At 40.8% G+C, this 20,000-nt stretch overlaps 1 protein-coding gene across 7 annotated transcripts in view; it reads right to left on the bottom strand.

Moving 5' to 3' along the window:
- Positions 1-20,000, bottom strand: part of LOC308098963 (oxysterol-binding protein-related protein 7-like) — a 55,597-nt gene that overhangs the window by 20,469 nt on the left and 15,128 nt on the right. For all 7 annotated transcript variants that reach the window (XR_013934338.1, XR_013934339.1, XM_080447441.1 and 4 more), the window contains exons 3-11: positions 16,639-16,779; positions 15,569-15,622; positions 13,638-13,751; positions 11,893-12,069; positions 10,229-10,349; positions 8,843-8,961; positions 7,298-7,393; positions 6,095-6,248; positions 885-1,018 (exon numbers count right to left, since the gene is read on the bottom strand). Coding sequence is in view for 5 of the 7 variants with exons in the window: in XM_080447441.1 (XP_080303567.1) it covers positions 885-1,018; positions 6,095-6,248; positions 7,298-7,393; positions 8,843-8,961; positions 10,229-10,349; positions 11,893-12,069; positions 13,638-13,751; positions 15,569-15,622; positions 16,639-16,779 (1,110 nt within the window). In the remaining 2 variants the exon portion in view is untranslated. The remainder of the gene's footprint in view (positions 1-884; positions 1,019-6,094; positions 6,249-7,297; positions 7,394-8,842; positions 8,962-10,228; positions 10,350-11,892; positions 12,070-13,637; positions 13,752-15,568; positions 15,623-16,638; positions 16,780-20,000) is intronic.

Below are 20,000 nucleotides of genomic sequence, written 5' to 3' on the forward strand. Positions count from 1 at the left end.
TGCTTGGAGCATCAACACAAACTCAACAAAGTTACAGAACCCACCTGTAACTAACAGTCACACACCTCTCAGCAGGTGTGTGACTGGCAGAAGCATATTGGGGGATTTCGGCAAATGTTTTGGAGGCACTACCCACCCGTTTAGCACGTTTTTTAACACGGTATAAAAAACGGAGAGTTCCGGTTATATTTTCTTTACTCTGGACGATGAACAGTTATCGTCGTTGTGTTTACCAACGATCTGAAACCCCATCATAAGCTAAGCTAAGATGGCCTGTGGGGGGGGGGGGGGGAATACGTGTACAGCCACCGGATATGACGTTTGCAGCCTGTTTGGGAAGGGCAGAGAGAGAGAATGGAGACGGAGAGAAAAAACTTAACTCTTTGAGTGCTGGTCGATCTGTCGTGTGTGTTTATAAACACACATGGCCAACTGGCGGCCCGGGGGTCACGTGCGGCCCCCACCTTCACTTAATGCGGCCCAAAGGTTAATATCAGAATACTGATATATTATTGAGTTCAGCTGTTATGATTCATAACATGCAAAGTGAGTGAGTGAGTGAGTGAGTGAGTGAGTGAGTGAGTGACAAAGAGAGAGACACAGAGAGAGACAGAGAGAGAGAGAGAGAGAGAGAAACCAGTTCCTCATGAGGATAGCTTATAAACTATCCTCGGTCGCCCATTCAGGATGATTCTCTACAGTGTGAATGACTCAAGTGTGTGTGAACGCACCCTAACCTGTTTCACGTGTGTGTGTGTGTGTGTGTGTGTGTGTGTGTGTGTGTGTGTGTGTGTGTGTGTGTGTGTGTGTGTGTGTGTGTGTGTGTGTGTGTGTGTGTGTGTGTGTGTGTGTGTGTGTGTGTGTGTGTGTGTGTGTGTGTGTACCTCAGACAGTGTGGTACATAGTGAGGCCAGCTGTTGCTGTGTGTTGGAGCGTAGTTCAGGCGTTGTCCAGGCCTGTCTGAGCCTCTCTCTCTCCAGGGTCAGGATCTCATGGACGTTCTTCAGAGACGCATGAACTGAACACAAAGAGATCCTTTTCTGTTCAAATAACTGTTAAATATCCCTATAATGTGATAGTAATCATTACTATAGAGCGTTCAGTAACAGTGTTAAATATCCCTATATTGTGATAGTAATCATTACTATAGAGCGTTCAGTAACAGTGTTAAATATCCCTATAATGTGATAGTAATCATTACTATAGAGCGTTCAGTAACAGTGTTAAATATCCCTATAATGTGATAGTAACCATTACTATAGAGTGTTCAGTCTCTGTCTCTCCAGCTCTTGGTGACACACATAAATGAGCAGACACACACACACACACACACACACACACACACATAAATGAGCACACACACACACACACACACACACACACACACACACACACACACACACACACACACACACACACACACACACACACACACACAATGAGCAGGCAGACACACACACACACACACACACAGTTGGAACTGGAACACAAGCTGGTAAATTATCTTTGTGATCTCCTGATTGGAGGAAATCGATGTCCCACCTGAACACACATTTATCTGTTTAACGATCACCTGAACACACATTTATCTGTTTAACGATGAGTTGGAGACACAGGGTGATCACTGATCAGAACACAGAGACACAGGGTGATCACTGATCAGAACACAGAGACACAGGGTGATTACTGATCAGAACACAGAGACACAGGGTGATCACTGATCAGAACACAGAGACACAGAGTGATCACTGATCAGAACACAGAGACACAGAGTGATTACTGAGCAGAACACAGAGACACAGGGTGATCACTGATCAGAACACAGAGACACAGGGTGATTACTGATCAGAACACAGAGACACAGAGTGATCACTGATCAGAACACAGAGACACAGGGTGATCACTGATCAGAACACAGAGACACAGAGTGATCACTGATCAGAACACAGAGACACAGAGTGATCACTGATCAGAACACAGAGACACAGAGTGATTACTGATCAGAACACAGAGACACAGGGTGATCACTGATCAGAACACAGAGACACAGGGTGATTACTGATCAGAACACAGAGACACAGGGTGATTACTGATCAGAACACAGAGACACAGAGTGATCAGAACACAGAGACACAGAGTGATCACTGATCAGAACACAGGGTGATCACTGATCAGAACACAGAGACACAGAGTGATCACTGATCAGAACACAGAGACACAGAGTGATTACTGATCAGAACACAGAGACACAGGGTGATCACTGATCAGAACACAGAGACACAGGGTGATTACTGATCAGAACACAGAGACACAGGGTGATTACTGATCAGAACACAGAGACACAGAGTGATTACTGATCAGAACACAGAGACACAGAGTGATCACTGATCAGAACACAGAGACACAGAGTGATCACTGATCAGAACACAGAGACACAGAGTGATCACTGATCAGAACACAGAGACACAGAGTGATTACTGATCAGAACACAGAGACACAGAGTGATCACTGATCAGAACACAGAGACACAGGGTGATCACTGATCAGAACACAGAGACACAGAGTGATCACTGATCAGAACACAGAGACACAGAGTGATCACTGATCAGAACACAGAGACACAGGGTGATCACTGATCAGAACACAGAGACACAGAGTGATTACTGATCAGAACACAGAGACACAGGGTGATCACTGATCAGAACACAGAGACACAGAGTGATCACTGATCAGAACACAGAGACAGAGTGATTACTGATCAGAACACAGAGACACAGAGTGATCACTGATCAGAACACAGAGACACAGGGTGATCACTGATCAGAACACAGAGACACAGAGTGATCACTGATCAGAACACAGAGACACAGAGTGATTACTGATCAGAACACAGAGACACGGAGTGATCACTGATCAGAACACAGAGACACAGGGTGATCACTGATCAGAACACAGAGACACAGAGTGATTACTGATCAGAACACAGAGACACAGGGTGATCACTGATCAGAACACAGAGACACAGAGTGATCACTGATCAGAACACAGAGACACAGAGTGATTACTTTTCAGAACACAGAGACACAGGGTGATCACTGATCAGAACACAGAGACACAGGGTGATCACTGATCAGAACACAGAGACACAGAGTGATCACTGATCAGAACACAGAGACACAGAGTGATTACTGATCAGAACACAGAGACACAGAGTGATTACTGATCAGAACACAGAGACACAGAGTGATCACTGATCAGAACACAGAGACACAGGGTGATCACTGATCAGAACACAGAGACACAGGGTGATTACTGATCAGAACACAGAGACACAGAGTGATCACTGATCAGAACACAGAGACACAGGGTGATCACTGATCAGAACACAGAGACACAGAGTGATCACTGATCAGAACACAGAGACACAGGGTGATCACTGATCAGAACACAGAGACACAGAGTGATCACTGATCAGAACACAGAGACACAGAGTGATCACTGATCAGAACACAGAGACACAGGGTGATCACTGATCAGAACACAGAGACACAGAGTGATCACTGATCAGAACACAGAGACACAGAGTGATCACTGATCAGAACAGAGACACAGGGTGATTACTGATCAGAACACAGAGATTTAAGCTTTTCTTTCTTTACACTAAAACGTTGTTATTTTAACCAAAAGAATAATCACTCACAGACGTCTTTCCTCCTCATGGTGTGTGTGTGGCTGCAGGTATGAAGTCCTCAGTACAACTGTAGACTCCTCCCTCTCCTCAGCCACACCCACCCGTCCTAAAATACCTGCTGTTGACCCCTGTGACACGTCTGTCTGCTAGGTATGCATGTCTCTGTCTCTGTATCTGTCTCTGTCTCTGTATCTGTATCTGTCCATCTGGAACCTGACTTTCAGGTCTACAGTCACCTCCTACCTGCCCTCCTCTCTCTAGTGACAGAGACTGTCCTGGTATCACTGTAGTCTAGTCCATATATGGGCAACTGGTGGCCCCGGGGGCCCACATGTGGCCCCCACCTTCACTTAATGCGGCCCACAGGTTAATATCAGAATAGTGATTATATTATTGATTTCAGCTGTTATGATTCTAAACATGCAAACATGACCCGCTTTTATGACTTCAGTCTATATTAGTAGCTTAATGACTAGTATTAACATTCTATTGTCTGTTTTATGTCCAATGTATTTGTATTTAAGTTCATAAAGTTAACATAAGTATAACTAAATGCATTTGAAATTTAAATAAAAATGTTACCTTTCAGGATTCCAATTCAAAAACAGCACAAAAAAAATCAGGATTCCAATTCAAAAGTATCAAAAATAGCAGATCTACAAGCTCAAAGCGTGTCGCAGCGCGATGTGTTTTGAGCTTGTAGATCTGCTATTTTTGATACTTCTGTGTGACATAAAATGGCAAAGTACTGCATTAATTTACGAAAAAAAAGTGAAAATACGGAGATAAGAGGTTTATCATAAAGTTGCATCACCTCTGCTCTAGTCTCTGATATCTAACATCCATTCATATTCAAATGGTCTGGAGAGGACGGAGAAACTACTCAAATGTTTTACTCAAGTAAAAGTATCAATACTGCAATGTAGAAATGTAAAAGTACGGAATAAAAACTTTACTTGACTAAAAGCACAAAAGTATTGGTATCAAAATGTACTTAAAGTACCAAAAGTAAAAGTACTAAAATGTTTGAAAATAGCAGATCTACAAGCTCACAACGCGTCGCGATGCGACGTGTTGTGAGCTTGTAGATTGTGGAGGACCCCCATGAACTGTGTCCCACATTGTGGAGGACCCCCATGAACTGTGTCCCACATTATGGAGGACCCCCATGAACTGTGTCTCACATTGTGGAGGACCCCCATGAACTGTGTCCCACATTATGGAGGACCCCCATGAACTGTGTCTCACATTATGGAGGACCCCCATGAACTGTGTCTCACATTGTGGAGGACCCCCATGAACTGTGTCTCACATTATGGAGGACCCCCATGAACTGTGTCTCACATTATGGAGGACCCCCATGAACTGTGTCTCACATTGTGGAGGACCCCCATGAACTGTGTCTCACATTATGGAGGACCCCCATGAACTGTGTCTCACATTATGGAGGACCCCCATGAACTGTGTCTCACATTGTGGAGGACCCCCATGAACTGTGTCTCACATTATGGAGGACCCCCATGAACTGTGTCTCACATTATGGAGGACCCCCATGAACTGTGTCTCACATTATGGAGGACCCCCATAAACTGTGTCCCACATGTCTCTGCCTGTCTGTCTGTCTGCTGTCTGTCCATTATGAGAGTGAGACAGCTTTTTACACATTATGACATATAGAATGACATCTGAAGACATTTAACCCTACACTGACATCTGAAGACATTTAACCCTACACTGACATCTGAAGACATTTAAAGAAGATGAAGAAAAGCTTTATAGGAGCTTTACCAGAGAGGCATTCCTTATGATTTATGATTTTATGTGGACTATGTATGACTTTGTATTTGTATGTTATTTATGTTGCTATGGACCATAGTGTCCTCAATACAATGTTATTGATTGAATGAATACCTTGTTGGGACACAGCAGAGATGTCCTATTGGATCTTTAATATAATAATAATAATAATAATAATAATAATAATAATAATACCTCGTTGGGACACAGCAGAGATGTCCTGTTGGATCTTTAATATAATAATAATAATAATAATAATAATAATAATAATAATAATAATAATACCTCGTTGGGACACAGCAGAGATGTCCTGTTGGATATTTAATATAATAATAATAATAATAATAATAATAATAATAATACCTCGTTGGGACACAGCACAGATGTCCTGTTGGATATTTAATATAATAATAATATAATAATAATAATAATAATACCTCGTTGGGACACAGCACAGATGTCCTGTTGGGTCTTTAATATAAGTGTAATAATAATAATAATAATAATAATACCTCGTTGGGACACAGCAGAGATGCCCTGTTGGGTCTTTAATATAATAGTAATATTATAATAATAATAATAATAATAATATAATAATAATAATACCTCGTTGGGACACAGCAGAGATGTCCTGTTGGATCTTCTTGGCCTCGGGGGTCGTGACCTGTGGAGTGGACAGCTGGGAGTAAACATAGCCTGGAATGGACTGCACCGATGCCCCCATGTGGCTGGAACTGGTACTGAGAGGACTGGAGGTGAACTGAAAGGAACATCAGATCATCATAAAGCAGGGTTTCTCACAGTGGGGGCCCCGACACCCTAGGGTGCCCCTAGGGTGCCCTGACACCCTAGGGTGCCCCTAGGGTGCCGTGACACCTTAGGGTGCCCCGTGCCGTGACACAAGTTCAAGTTCAGGCCAGGACCACATTTTCAGTAGTAGTGGAAGTAGTGGAAATAGCCGATCTACAAGCTCAAAACGTATATAAAATAATATAGTATATAGATTGTTTTTATATTCATGTTATTTATTAGATCTGCCCCTGAGCACCTTTTGTTTATTAATAATTTAATTAAACTACTATAAAACAACAGTAACAACAACACACTCTACCAGCCTCGAGTGGTGGAAAATAGCAGATCTACAAGCTCACAATGCCTTGCGCTTGTAGATCGGCTATTTTCACATGTTTACTGTATGTTTTATAAGAATCGAAATCTACAAAGTAACTAGTAACTAAAGTTTTCAAATAATTGTAGTGGAGTAAAAGTAAAATATTTGCCTCTGAGATGTAGTGGAGTTACTGGAGTAGAAGTAAAAGTATTAGAAATAGAAATACTCGAGAGTCAAGTGCAAATACCTCAAAATTGTACTTAAGTACAGTTCTTGAGTACATGTACTGCATAATGACGTATGCCAAAATCCATTTGAAAAATGTGCTTTTCACTGTTCTCAGGTCAAATATTGATATGCGATTAAAATGTGATTAATTGCAATTAATTAATTACAACGCCTCTAATTAATGTGATTATTTTTTTTAATCGAGTCCCAGCTCTAATATATATATGTATCATGTACATTAATGTCAGTGGGTGGGTCATGGGTCATATAACATATGTATCATGTACATTAATGTCAGTAATGGGTCAGACCTGCCCCCCCATGGGTTAGGGTTAGTTATGGTTAGGTTAGTAATGGGTCAGACCTGCCCCCCCATGGGTTAGGGTTAGTTATGGTTAGGTTAGTAATGGGTCAGACCTGCCCCCCCATGGGTTAGGGTTAGTTATGGTTAGGTTAGTAATGGGTCAGACCTGCCCCCCCATGGCTTCCACTCTGGACAGAGTCCTGGAGTGTCCAAACATCTTGTTCACTCCACTCTTCTTCTTGGGCTTCTCCAGAGAGATGTTCTGAACACGCGCACACACACACACACACACACACACACACACACACACACACACACACACAGTGTGATATAATTAATGACTTGTGTTGTTTCCCTGTACAGATTATGTGACAAAGGTCACGCTCATTATCAGATCATGTTTATTCATAAAGCTGGTCCAGCCGGCTCTCTCTCATTCACTTCAATGCATTCCATTGAACTTCCTGCTCCAGTGCATACTATAGCTTGGAACATGTGTCCTCTCCTTCTTTCTCTCTCCTTCTTTCTTTCTACTAGCTTGGAACATGTGTCTTCTCCTTCTTTCTCTCTCCTTGCCTTTTCAAACCTCTGAATCAGTGTGATCTAGTGTGAGAGTGATGTCACTAGAGTGATGTCACTAGCATGGAATGGAATGCAGAAAGGCTCTGTCTGTGTATGAGATAGTTCCAATGTTTGGAACTACAGCCCATAGAAGTCTGCTTTGTGGTGACATCAGAGTGTCACTCCCTCTCTCTCTATCAGAGTGTCACTCTCTCTCTCTCTCTCTCTCTATACTGTTGCTGAATTCCAATCCCCCAAACTCACTCTCTCTCTCTCCTCGCGTCCTCCACTAGCGCCTAAGCCCCGCCCCTGCGAGGAGGAGAGGATTAGATGAGGACGGAGTGGTCGACCTGTTGACCTCACAGGATCAGAACGCACTCAAGCGTCATTTCAAAGCGACGGCAAATTGCGCGATCACTTCTGACGTCTCATACAGCTGGACCAGAGCAGAGCCGTGGATGAAAATATACATGCATAGAATAATATGCAGGTATAGAATAATACAGAATATAAGAATAGACCATTCATCAATGTGGATGATGGCCACATCGTTATCTTTATAGTTTACATTTTGTGCAAAGCCATTTATTCCTGAATTAGTGAATGAAGCTCCAGGATGAGCAAACTTACATTTATGAATTAAATCATTTTTTTTCTGACTCTGAATTACATCATATTCAGTCCACATATAAATACAATACATTATTTTAAACATAATCTTTGTCACAGTCATTTATAGTGGTCTGTGCATTGAGGCATCATGCATGGAGAGACATTAACTATCAGCTTCTGAGACAGAAGAAGTCTACACATTATATTACAATGTATACACATTATATTACAATGTATACACATTATATTACAATGTATAGAATTGTATTATGCTTTATATACAACGCAATAAAGCCAGTGGCTTGTTGCGTCTTTTCAGTGACTTTATCAGCTGAAGCTCTTTAATTCAGCATTAAAATACACGTCACGTATGAACAATTGGGGCCAGACTATTTCCGGGTCAAGCTGGAGTGAGCGAGTGGGAGTGAGCGAGTGGGAGTGAGCGAGTGGGAGTGAGCGAGTGGCAGAGATGTTGGGTATTGGAATTCAGCTTATGGGTCTGCTCTGAACGAAACAGCGTGGGAGGAGTCAGACTGACCTGCATGCTGATTCGTCGGTCCAGGTCGGTGTTGGTGATTGGCAGGCCTCCGTCCAGCCAATGGAGTCTCTGGATGAGCTGCACCAGTTCTGTCAGCTCCAACTGGCAGCGAGCCAACTCTGCACAGGTTAAAGGTCAACACACCGGGGTATTACTATACTTGTGAGGACGTCAATACTTTAGGACGGCAATGTTATGATTATTTATTATTTATTATGATTTTTTTATCATTTTAACCCTGAAGATTGTATTGATATTGTTTTCTCTTGTTTTTTTTAAAAATATATTCCTTCTTCACATTTGATTCTTTGTTATTTTGTCACAACACTTATTTAAAATAAAGGTCTATCTATGTGTCTAAGCTGAACATCAATCTACAAGCTCACAACACGTTTCTGCGTGTCACTTTGTGAACTCGGCTATTTTTGGCAACGATACCCTAAACGTCTTAATTCAGTATCAATTACTCTAAACGTCTTAATTCAGTATAAATTACTCTAAATGTCTTAATTCAGTATAAACTAGAAAAAGCACAGGTCTCCGCCAGGTCTGGTAGATTATTGTGGCCTCCTGGTGGCGCTATAATAGGCCAATGTGAAAAGGGTGGCATTTCTTCCTCGGCCTAGTGGGAATGTGCGTGCATTCATGATTTGAGGCATTTTGTTGCAAAAATGTGTTTTGCTAAATTAGACCTGCTGGTGGCGCTATAACAGGGTAAGGTGAAAAGGGTGGCATTTCTTCCCCGGCCTATTGGGAATGTGCGTGCAAATTTTCACAGAAAGCGCACGCTGCGTTCATGATTTGAGACATTTTGTTCAAAACGGACCAATCCTGCAAACTTTGGAAGCCAACCTTAGCCAATCAGGATGGAATATGACATATCAGACAGATCCGTCTTGATCACATGACTATAGAGATACTGTGTACCGATTTGCGTGATGTTTGGATAAAATCTGTAAGAGTAATATCCAAAAATGGGTTTTGCACAAATCGGCCTCCTGGTGGCGCTATAACAGGCCCATGTGAAAAATTTGGAGCAGAGGTTCTGAATTGGCATCCAGGGAGTGTGTGTGCACAGTTTCGCAGCGACCGGGCCAACGGTGCCAGAGATTAGCCGCTCGCAGACAGATGGACACACGGACAGGGGGTAAAACATACTCTCTCGCCAGGCCGAAAGACAATTACTCTAAACGTCTTAATTCAGTATAAATTACTCTAAACGTCTTAATTCAGTATAAATCACTCTAAACGTCTTAATTCAGTATAAATCAGGTACAACTCCAGAACCTCTAAACATAATGTATGACTAAATATACATCAACCCTAAGTAGTTCATCATCACCACGGCAACCAAAAGAATAATCATCATCATCATCATCGTCGTACCATGTGTAGTAGCATCAGTGTCATGTGACTGTCTCAGCCATGCAGACACTTTACTGTTGACTCCCTGGTTCACCGCTGATTCATCGCCATGGGAACCAGACACACTGCTGGCGTAGTTAGGCTGAACGACACAGAAAACAACCAATGAGAATCATAGTTAGGCTGAACGACACAGAAAACAACCAATGAGAATCATAGTTAGGCTGAATGACACAGAAAACAACCAATGAGAATCATAGTTAGGCTGGAAGACACAGAAAACAACCAATGAGAATCATAGTTAGGCTGAACGACACATAAAACAACCAATGAGAATCATAGTTAGGCTGGATGACACAGAAAACAACCAATGAGAATCATAGTTAGGCTGAACGACACATAAAACAATGACACTAATGAAGGCTCTGTTCCATTCTTCTCAAACACTGGAAACACTCTGCTACACCAGAGGGTCTCAAAGTGGGTCCTTGAGGGGGTTCCACATGGACCCTTAGGGTGTGTAACTCTCAGAGTGTGTTTCCATGTGTACACTCTGAGAGTTATGGGGGTCCTTGAAATTAAAGGGGTAGTTCACCCAAAAAATTACTTATTTTCTATCAATCACACACCCCATGAAGTCTTGAATTCATGGATTTTTATTGATTTTGTCTCATTCCTAAGACAATCATTTGACCAGCAGCGGTTCCGGTAAGACACCGGAACCTCTGCTGGTCATCAAATGATTGTCTTATGAATGAGACAAAAACTAAAACACATCCATGAATTCACGTCTCCATGAGGTGACTAACCAACAGAAATTTTGGGGGTGAACTGTCCCTTTAAATGTGATTCATGTTTGAAAAGCGACGGTCGGATCATCATGATCTGGATCATGTGTTCTCTGTGATCTACTGACCATGCCTGATCTGGATCATGTGTTCTGTGATCTACTGACCATGCCTGATCTGGATCATGTGTTCTGTGATCTACTGACCATGCCTGATCTGGATCATGTGTTCTCTGTGATCTACTGACCATGCCTGATCTGGATCATGTGTTCTGTGATCTACTGACCATGCCTGATCTGGATCATGTGTTCTGTGATCTACTGACCATGCCTGATCTGGATCATGTGTTCTCTGTGATCTACTGACCATGCCTCATCTGGATCATGTGTTCTCTGTGATCTACTGACCATGCCTGATCGGGATCATGTGTTCTCTGTGATCTACTGACCATGCCTGATCTGGATCATGTGTTCTCTGTGATCTACTGACCATGCCTCATCTGGATCATGTGTTCTCTGTGATCTACTGACCATGCCTGATCTGGATCATGTGTTCTCTGTGATCTACTGACCATGCCTGCTCTGGATCATGTGTTCTCTGTGATCTACTGACCATGCCTGATCTGGATCATGTGTTCTGTGATCTACTGACCATGCCTGATCTGGATCATGTGTTCTCTGTGATCTACTGACCATGCCTGATCTGGATCATGTGTTCTCTGTGATCTACTGACCATGCCTGATCTGGATCATGTGTTCTCTGTGATCTACTGACCATGCCTGATCTGGATCATGTGTTCTCTGTGATCTACTGACCATGCCTGATCTGGATCATGTGTTCTCTGTGATCTACTGACCATGCCTGATCTGGATCATGTGTTCTCTGTGATCTACTGACCATGCCTGCGGCTGCTCTGTTCCTCTGGGTCAGACCGCTCATGGCTGGCAGGGAGTTCTGACCGGTGGACAGGGCGTGGAGCACCCCATGGTGCACGCTTAGAGCTTCATTCTTCTTGAACACTCGATGGGCACACAGCTTGGTCAGCCAGATGTAGAAGACGTCTGAGCTCTTCGCCTGGAGGACACAAAACAATAGAATAATAATAATAATAATATATATATATATTTTTTACTATAATTTGTATCCCTCGATTTTGTAACCCTTTTTTTTCACCCGGTGTCAATTTGCTAAGTGATCCTGGGCACTACACTCCCCCCACCAGCCTAGGGAGGCCAGGGCCGAGCTCATGCCTCCTTCAATGCATGAGAGCCAACTGACCTTCTCGTCACCTGACAGGGAGTAGTTTCCGTGGAAGGAACACGTTATTCCAACCAGTTCCTTTCCCCTCCATCAGGCGCCCCGGCTGACCAGGGGGAGGCAGTATAGAGACCAGGATTACTGCATGTTTTTGTGAGGGTATTAACTACCCTAGGAGACACGGGGAGAACATGCAAACTCCACAAAGAGAGGCCCTTTCACCAACCCCACCTAGGGTATAGAGCGTCGCAGTTCCCGCCCACTTCCTGTTTTTTTTGGTGCCGGAAGAAAAAACTCAATGCATTTTTCCCATTGACATTTCCAAAAATATTTATATCTATTAATTTAAGCCTCGAATCAAGCCATCATGACATGACATGAATCATGACCATAAACGTTTGATTCTGTGATTTATTTTTTGTTGAAAACGGCAAAACAAAGGGTATTTATTAAATATAGTATATCATATAATTAAATATAAAATTTAAAAAAATCACAGAAAAAAAACGTTTTATGGTCATGATTCATGTCATCTCGTGATGGCTTGATTCGAGGCTTAAATTAATAGATATAAATATTTTTGGAAATGTCAATGGAAAAATGCATTGAGTTTTTTCTTCCGGCACCAAAAAAACAGGAAGTGGGCGGGAACTGCGACGCTCTATGGGCGCTGGTGACGTGGAGGAGAAGACACGCCCCCAGCGCCCACAGCGTCCCCGGCGGGAGTCGAACCCAGGTCCTTCTAGCTGTGAGGCGACAGCGCTACCGACTGCACCACCGTGCCCCCATAATAATAATAATAATAATAATGATATATATATATATCACACAGCTTGTTTTAACGCTTGATTTGGTCTGTTATTAATAACTAAGCACTTTACACAGAGAGAACTTAAGGTGGTACAGACTGTATATAAAGGTGTAATTTGTACCTTAAGGTGGTACAGACTGTATATAAAGGTGTAATTTGTACCTTAAGGTGGTACAGACTGTATATAAAGGTGTAATTTGTACCTTAAGGTGGTACAGACTGTATATAAAGGTGTAATTTGTACCTTAAGGTGGTACAGACTGTATATAAAGGTGTAATTTGTACCTTAAGGTGGTACAGACTGTATATAAAGGTGTAATTTGTACCTTAAGGTGGTACAGACTGTATATAAAGGTGTAATTTGTACCTTAAGGTGGTACAGACTGTATATAAAGGTGTAATTTGTACCTTAAGGTGGTACAGACTGTATATAAAAGGTGTAATTTGTACCTTAAGGTGGTACAGACTGTATATAAAAGGTGTAATTTGTACCTTAAGGTGGTACAGACTGTATATAAAGGTATAATTTGTACCTTAAGGTGGTACAGACTGTATATAAAGGTATAATTTGTACCTTAAGGTGGTACAGACTGTCTCCGGCGTCCAGGTCGATCCGGTTGGATTTCTTGTTGATGGACATGACGGACAGACTGACGTCCATACAGCCATGGAGCTTCCCTCTCTGGACCTAAACACATGAAGAAGAAACACATGAAGAAGACCTAAACACATGAAGAAGAAACACATGAAGAAGACCTAAACACATGAAGAAGAAACACATGAAGAAGACCTAAACACATGAAGAAGAAACACAGGATGAAGAAACACATGAAGAAGAAACACAGGATGAAGGAGGAGAAGAAGAAACACAGGATGAAGGAGGAGAAGAAACACAGGATGAAGGAGAAGAAGAAACACAGGATGAAGGAGAAGAAGAAACACAGGATGAAGGAGAAGAAGAAACACAGGATGAAGGAGGAGAAGAAACACAGGATGAAGGAGGAGAAGAAACACAGGATGAAGGAGGAGAAGAAACACAGGATGAAGGAGGAGAAGAAGAAACACAGGATGAAGGAGGAGAAGAAGAAACACAGGATGAAGGAGGAGAAGAAACACAGGATGAAGGATTAGAAGAAACACAGGATGAAGGAGGAGAAGAAGATATGCCAAGAGGCAAATAGCAAGAGTCACCATCTATCTAACACAGCTTCTGAACCATTCCTTAGCTCCATGGTTACTGTAGTAAATATTGGACCCAATCGTCACACAATATGTACAAGATTTTCATACTAAAATGCCTTTTTTTAGAGACACAAATGAGGAGAAAATCTACTTTGTTATCGACCTTTCTCTATCCCAGCAACACACTCTGATGAGATCTGGGAAGATATCTGAAGGGTCCATCTGCAGTCTGACGGACAAGACATAGAGGGCTCTGTCCCTTATATTATATTGTATTATTATATTAGATTTTAACTCTATGCTCTGTCCCCATAAGATGTTCTAAAATCTGATAAACTGAGATTCTATGTGAATGTAGTAGGCCTACGTGAAATTACTATGGACATTCAAAAATTAAATAAAATGTGGGTCCAATGCTCAATAATATCATTTCCATTCCTGTCTGGGTTGATGGGTATGATTTGGGAATCATGACATTCTGCTAAACACTATAGTCTATAGTGGTAACATATATACCTTATAAATAAAAGGACCTGTTGAGCAGAAACAGGAGCACATCAACATAAGAAGTGGGGGGGATTTTATGGGTTTCCTTAAAATCATCTTTTCCAATAACAGTTTACTTTCAAACATGTAAAGCATGTATTTTCTTTAATGAAGAAAATACACAAATACACATCCATATGATGTCAGCCAGGGAGAGGGGAGGGGGAGGAGAAAACCACGCCTACTTAGGAGACCATTTGTAGGATTTGTGTACTATTTCGCCTCTAGTGGTTCCAATTCAGATTGTGTATCTTCCTATATTAACAATCTTTGATATATGTAACGCTCAAAGATTGTTGTTAGATTGGGAAAAAAAGCACTTGCCAAGCGACTGGCTTACACTGGAGGTTCCATCTGTTCTGCGTTCTGCTTTGATGCTCCTGTTTCATGGAATACCTATGGTACAAATTAACACCCCAATGTCCTATGGACCATTTGGGTAACATAACTTACTCTTATATCTCCCTACCTCAATATGGGATTGTTTTTAATTTACACATGTTCTGTTAGGTCTTATCTGGTTGTTTCTGTGTTTTTATATGTTGTATTGTTGAATTGTAGAATGTATTGTTGAGTTCTCTTGTGTGTGTAATCTTAATCGTGTTCAGTAATCTCCACAGCCTTGCAAATGAGGGTGAACCTCAATGCTCTTTTAGAGAATAAATAAAGGTTTCAATCAATCAATCAAAAAGACTAGATAAACAACAATAAACATTAAAATATATCCTACAGTTAACAGTTCATAACAACAAACACAGAGTCATGTTAAACACTCACATCCTGTTGTGTCTTGGAGTACTTCAGGATTCCCTTCTCCAGCAGGAAGTACCTCTGAAAGAAAGGACCAATCACAGCAGAGCATTAGACATGAAACAGGAAGTATAGACTGAGTGGACTAGACAGGGATCAGTCAGTTTCTAGTAGGTTTCTGATCCTGATATCAGAACCGTGTGCCAGTCCATCAGAGGGTATTAAAGGGCCAGACCACTGTGGTAGAGGTTTGGGTTGTGTAGTTACCTTACCATGATGGAACTCTAAAGGTGGACAACAAATAATTGCTGCATTGATTAGAAATTGATCAAAATATTCTCCTCATTGACTTACATTGTACGCTGAAACAGATCTCAAAGTCACTCTTTTAGCACATAAACAAACACAAACAAAGTTGATTCAGACAATATAGAACATCACTAAACCCACTACTGTTTATTTATTGAATATAAATGTCAACTTCCTGTTGATTTTACTATTTGAAGATCCGGATCCACGGAACCAGTCCAGGTTTTCTTCCTTAAAAAATAGTAAAGTCAACAGGAAGTTGACATTTGTATTAAATAAATAAACAGTAGTGGGTTTAGTGATGTTCTATATTGTCTGAATCAACTTTGTTTGTGTTCATTTACGTGCTAAAAGAGTGACTTTGAGATCTGTTTTACCGTACAATGTAAGTACATGAGGAGCATATTTTGAATTGTCAATTTCTAATCAATGGAGAAATTATTTTACATTTCTTGTCCTTTAGAGTTCCATCATGACATCAAGGTAACTACACAACCCAAACCTCTACCACAGTGGTCTGGCCCTTTAACAGGACCTTTCAGAGGGTATTAACAGTACCTTTCAGAGGGTATTAACAGGACCTTTCAGAGGGTATTAACAGGACCTTTCAGAGGGTATTAACAGTACCTTTCAGAGGGTATTAACAGGACCTTTCAGAGGGTATTAACAGTACCTTTCAGAGGGTATTAACAGTACCTTTCAGAGGGTATTAACAGTACCTTTCAGAGGGTATTAACAGTACCTTTCAGAGGGTATTAACAGTACCTTTCAGAGGGTATTAACAGTACCTTATGCCACCCTTTCAGAGGGTACTTCCTCCTCTTCATCAGATAACCTTCACAGATTCCAGGGATGCTCAGATCCAGAGTGGAACCGGGAGCAGGTCCGGCATCCGCCTGCTGGTCCTCCAGCACCTCCCAGTGGCGAGACTGAGAAACAACAACCACCACCACCTCACTTTAAACATTTTCATGTGATAAAATGTGATCTATAAGACCTACTGTCCACACTGTTATTAAATGTGATCTTTAAGACCTACTGTCCACACTGTTATCAAATGTGATCTATAAGACCTACTGTCCACACTGTTATTAAATGTGATCTTTAAGACCTACTGTCCACACTGTTATTAAATGTGATCTATAAGACCTACTGTCCACACTGTCCACACTGTTATTAAATGTGATCTTTAAGACCTACTGTCCACACTGTTATTAAATGTGATCTATAAGACCTACTGTCCACACTGTTATTAAATGTGATCTATAAGACCTACTGTCCACACTGTTATTAAATGTGATCTATAAGACCTACTGTCCACACTGTTATTAAATGTGATCTATAAGACCTACTGTCCACACTGTTATTAAATGTGATCTATAAGACCTATGTCCACACTGTTATTAAATGTGATCTATAAGACCTACTGTCCACACTGTTATTAAATGTGATCTATAAGACCTACTGTCCACACTGTTATTAAATGTGATCTATAAGACCTACTGTCCACACTGTTATTAAATGTGATCTATAAGACCTACTGTCCACACTGTTATTAAATGTGATCTATAAGACCTACTGTCCACACTGTTATTAAATGTGATCTATAAGACCTACTGTCCACACTGTTATTAAATGTGATCTATAAGACCTACTGTCCACACTGTTATTAAATGTGATCTATAAGACCTACTGTCCACACTGTTATTAAATGTGATCTATAAGACCTACTGTCCACACTGTTATTAAATGTGATCTATAAGACCTACTGTCCACACTGTTATTAAATGTGATCTATAAGACCTACTGTCCACACTGTTATTAAATGTGATCTATAAGACCTACTGTCCACACTGTTATTAAATGTGATCTATAAGACCTATGTCCACACTGTTATTAAATGTGATCTATAAGACCTACTGTCCACACTGTTATTAAATGTGATCTATAAGACCTACTGTCCACACTGTTATTAAATGTGATCTATAAGACCTACTGTCCACACTGTTATTAAATGTGATCTATAAGACCTACTGTCCACACTGTTATCAAATGTGATCTATAAGACCTACTGTCCACACTGTTATCAAATGTGATCTATAAGACCTACTGTCCACACTGTTATCAAATGTGATCTATAAGACCTACTGTCCACACTGTTATTAAATGTGATCTATAAGACCTACTGTCCACACTGTTATTAAATGTGATCTATAAGACCTACTGTCCACACTGTTATTAAATGTGATCTATAAGACCTACTGTCCACACTGTTATTAAATGTGATCTATAAGACCTACTGTCCACACTGTTATTAAATGTGATCTATAAGACCTACTGTCCACACTGTTATTAAATGTGATCTATAAGACCTATGTCCACACTGTTATTAAATGTGATCTATAAGACCTACTGTCCACACTGTTATTAAATGTGATCTATAAGACCTACTGTCCACACTGTTATTAAATGTGATCTATAAGACCTACTGTCCACACTGTTATCAAATGTGATCTATAAGACCTACTGTCCACACTGTTATCAAATGTGATCTATAAGACCTACTGTCCACACTGTTATTAAATGTGATCTATAAGACCTACTGTCCACACTGTTATTAAATGTGATCTATAAGACCTACTGTCCACACTGTTATTAAATGTGATCTATAAGACCTACTGTCCACACTGTTATCAAATGTGATCTATAAGACCTACTGTCCACACGGTTATTAAATGTGATCTATAAGACCTACTGTCCACACTGTTATTAAATGTGATCTATAAGACCTATGTCCACACTGTTATTAAATGTGATCTATAAGACCTACTGTCCACACTGTTATTAAATGTGATCTATAAGACCTACTGTCCACACTGTTATTAAATGTGATCTATAAGACCTACTGTCCACACTGTTATCAAATGTGATCTATAAGACCTACTGTCCACACTGTTATTAAATGTGATCTATAAGACCTACTGTCCACACTGTTATTAAATGTGATCTATAAGACCTACTGTCCACACTGTTATTAAATGTGATCTATAAGACCTACTGTCCACACTGTTATCAAATGTGATCTATAAGACCTACTGTCCACACGGTTATTAAATGTGATCTATAAGACCTACTGTCCACACTGTTATTAAATGTGATCTATAAGACCTACTGTCCACACTGTTATCAAATGTGATCTATAAGACCTACTGTCCACACTGTTATCAAATGTGATCTATAAGACCTACTGTCCACACTGTTATTAAATGTGATCTATAAGACCTACTGTCCACACTGTTATTAAATGTGATCTATAAGACCTACTGTCCACACTGTTATTAAATGTGATCTATAAGACCTACTGTCCACACTGTTATCAAATGTGATCTATAAGACCTACTGTCCACACGGTTATTAAATGTGATCTATAAGACCTACTGTCCACACTGTTATTAAATGTGATCTATAAGACCTACTGTCCACACTGTTATTAAATGTGATCTATAAGACCTACTGTCCACACTGTTATTAAATGTGATCTATAAGACCTACTGTCCACACTGTTATTAAATGTGATCTATAAGACCTACTGTCCACACTGTTATTAAATGTGATCTATAAGACCTACTGTCCACACTATTAAGCTTAGCTTGTAGAGCTGTTCTTTTTGCACACGCATGCATCCAAAGGTCCCTCCCCCTTTTAACTGCCTACTCTGGGCAGCGCAGAAGCAATCAATGGACAGACAGACAGACAGACAGACAGACAGACAGACAGACAGACAGACAGACAGACAGATAGAGGAGATGGAAATAATGAGACATCGGTCAAATGAAGTTAATAAAAACTAACGTTATAAACTTGACCGGACAGAGAAAATGTCAGTGTACACCCAGCAGCTAACATTTTGGATGTAGAACACAGATCATTAGTTCATCTTAAGATCTCTTATGGTCTCTGTCGGCGACGATGGGGTTATCACTGTAAAGGATCAATGGAATGACACAAGCGTAAATGTGCAGCGTCCCTCACAAGACAGACAGACAGAGCTTTTCACTACAGTTAACGTGTCGGGCTACTTCAGATATAATAATTTAATAACACAATGTAATTCCCTTTGTCACTCAAATCCCGGCAGAAGTGGATGTCT

The sequence above is a fragment of the Gymnoscopelus braueri genome (genome assembly GCF_963280865.1).
Source record: "Gymnoscopelus braueri genome assembly, chromosome: 13".
Classification (NCBI taxonomy): Eukaryota; Metazoa; Chordata; class Actinopteri; order Myctophiformes; family Myctophidae; genus Gymnoscopelus; species Gymnoscopelus braueri.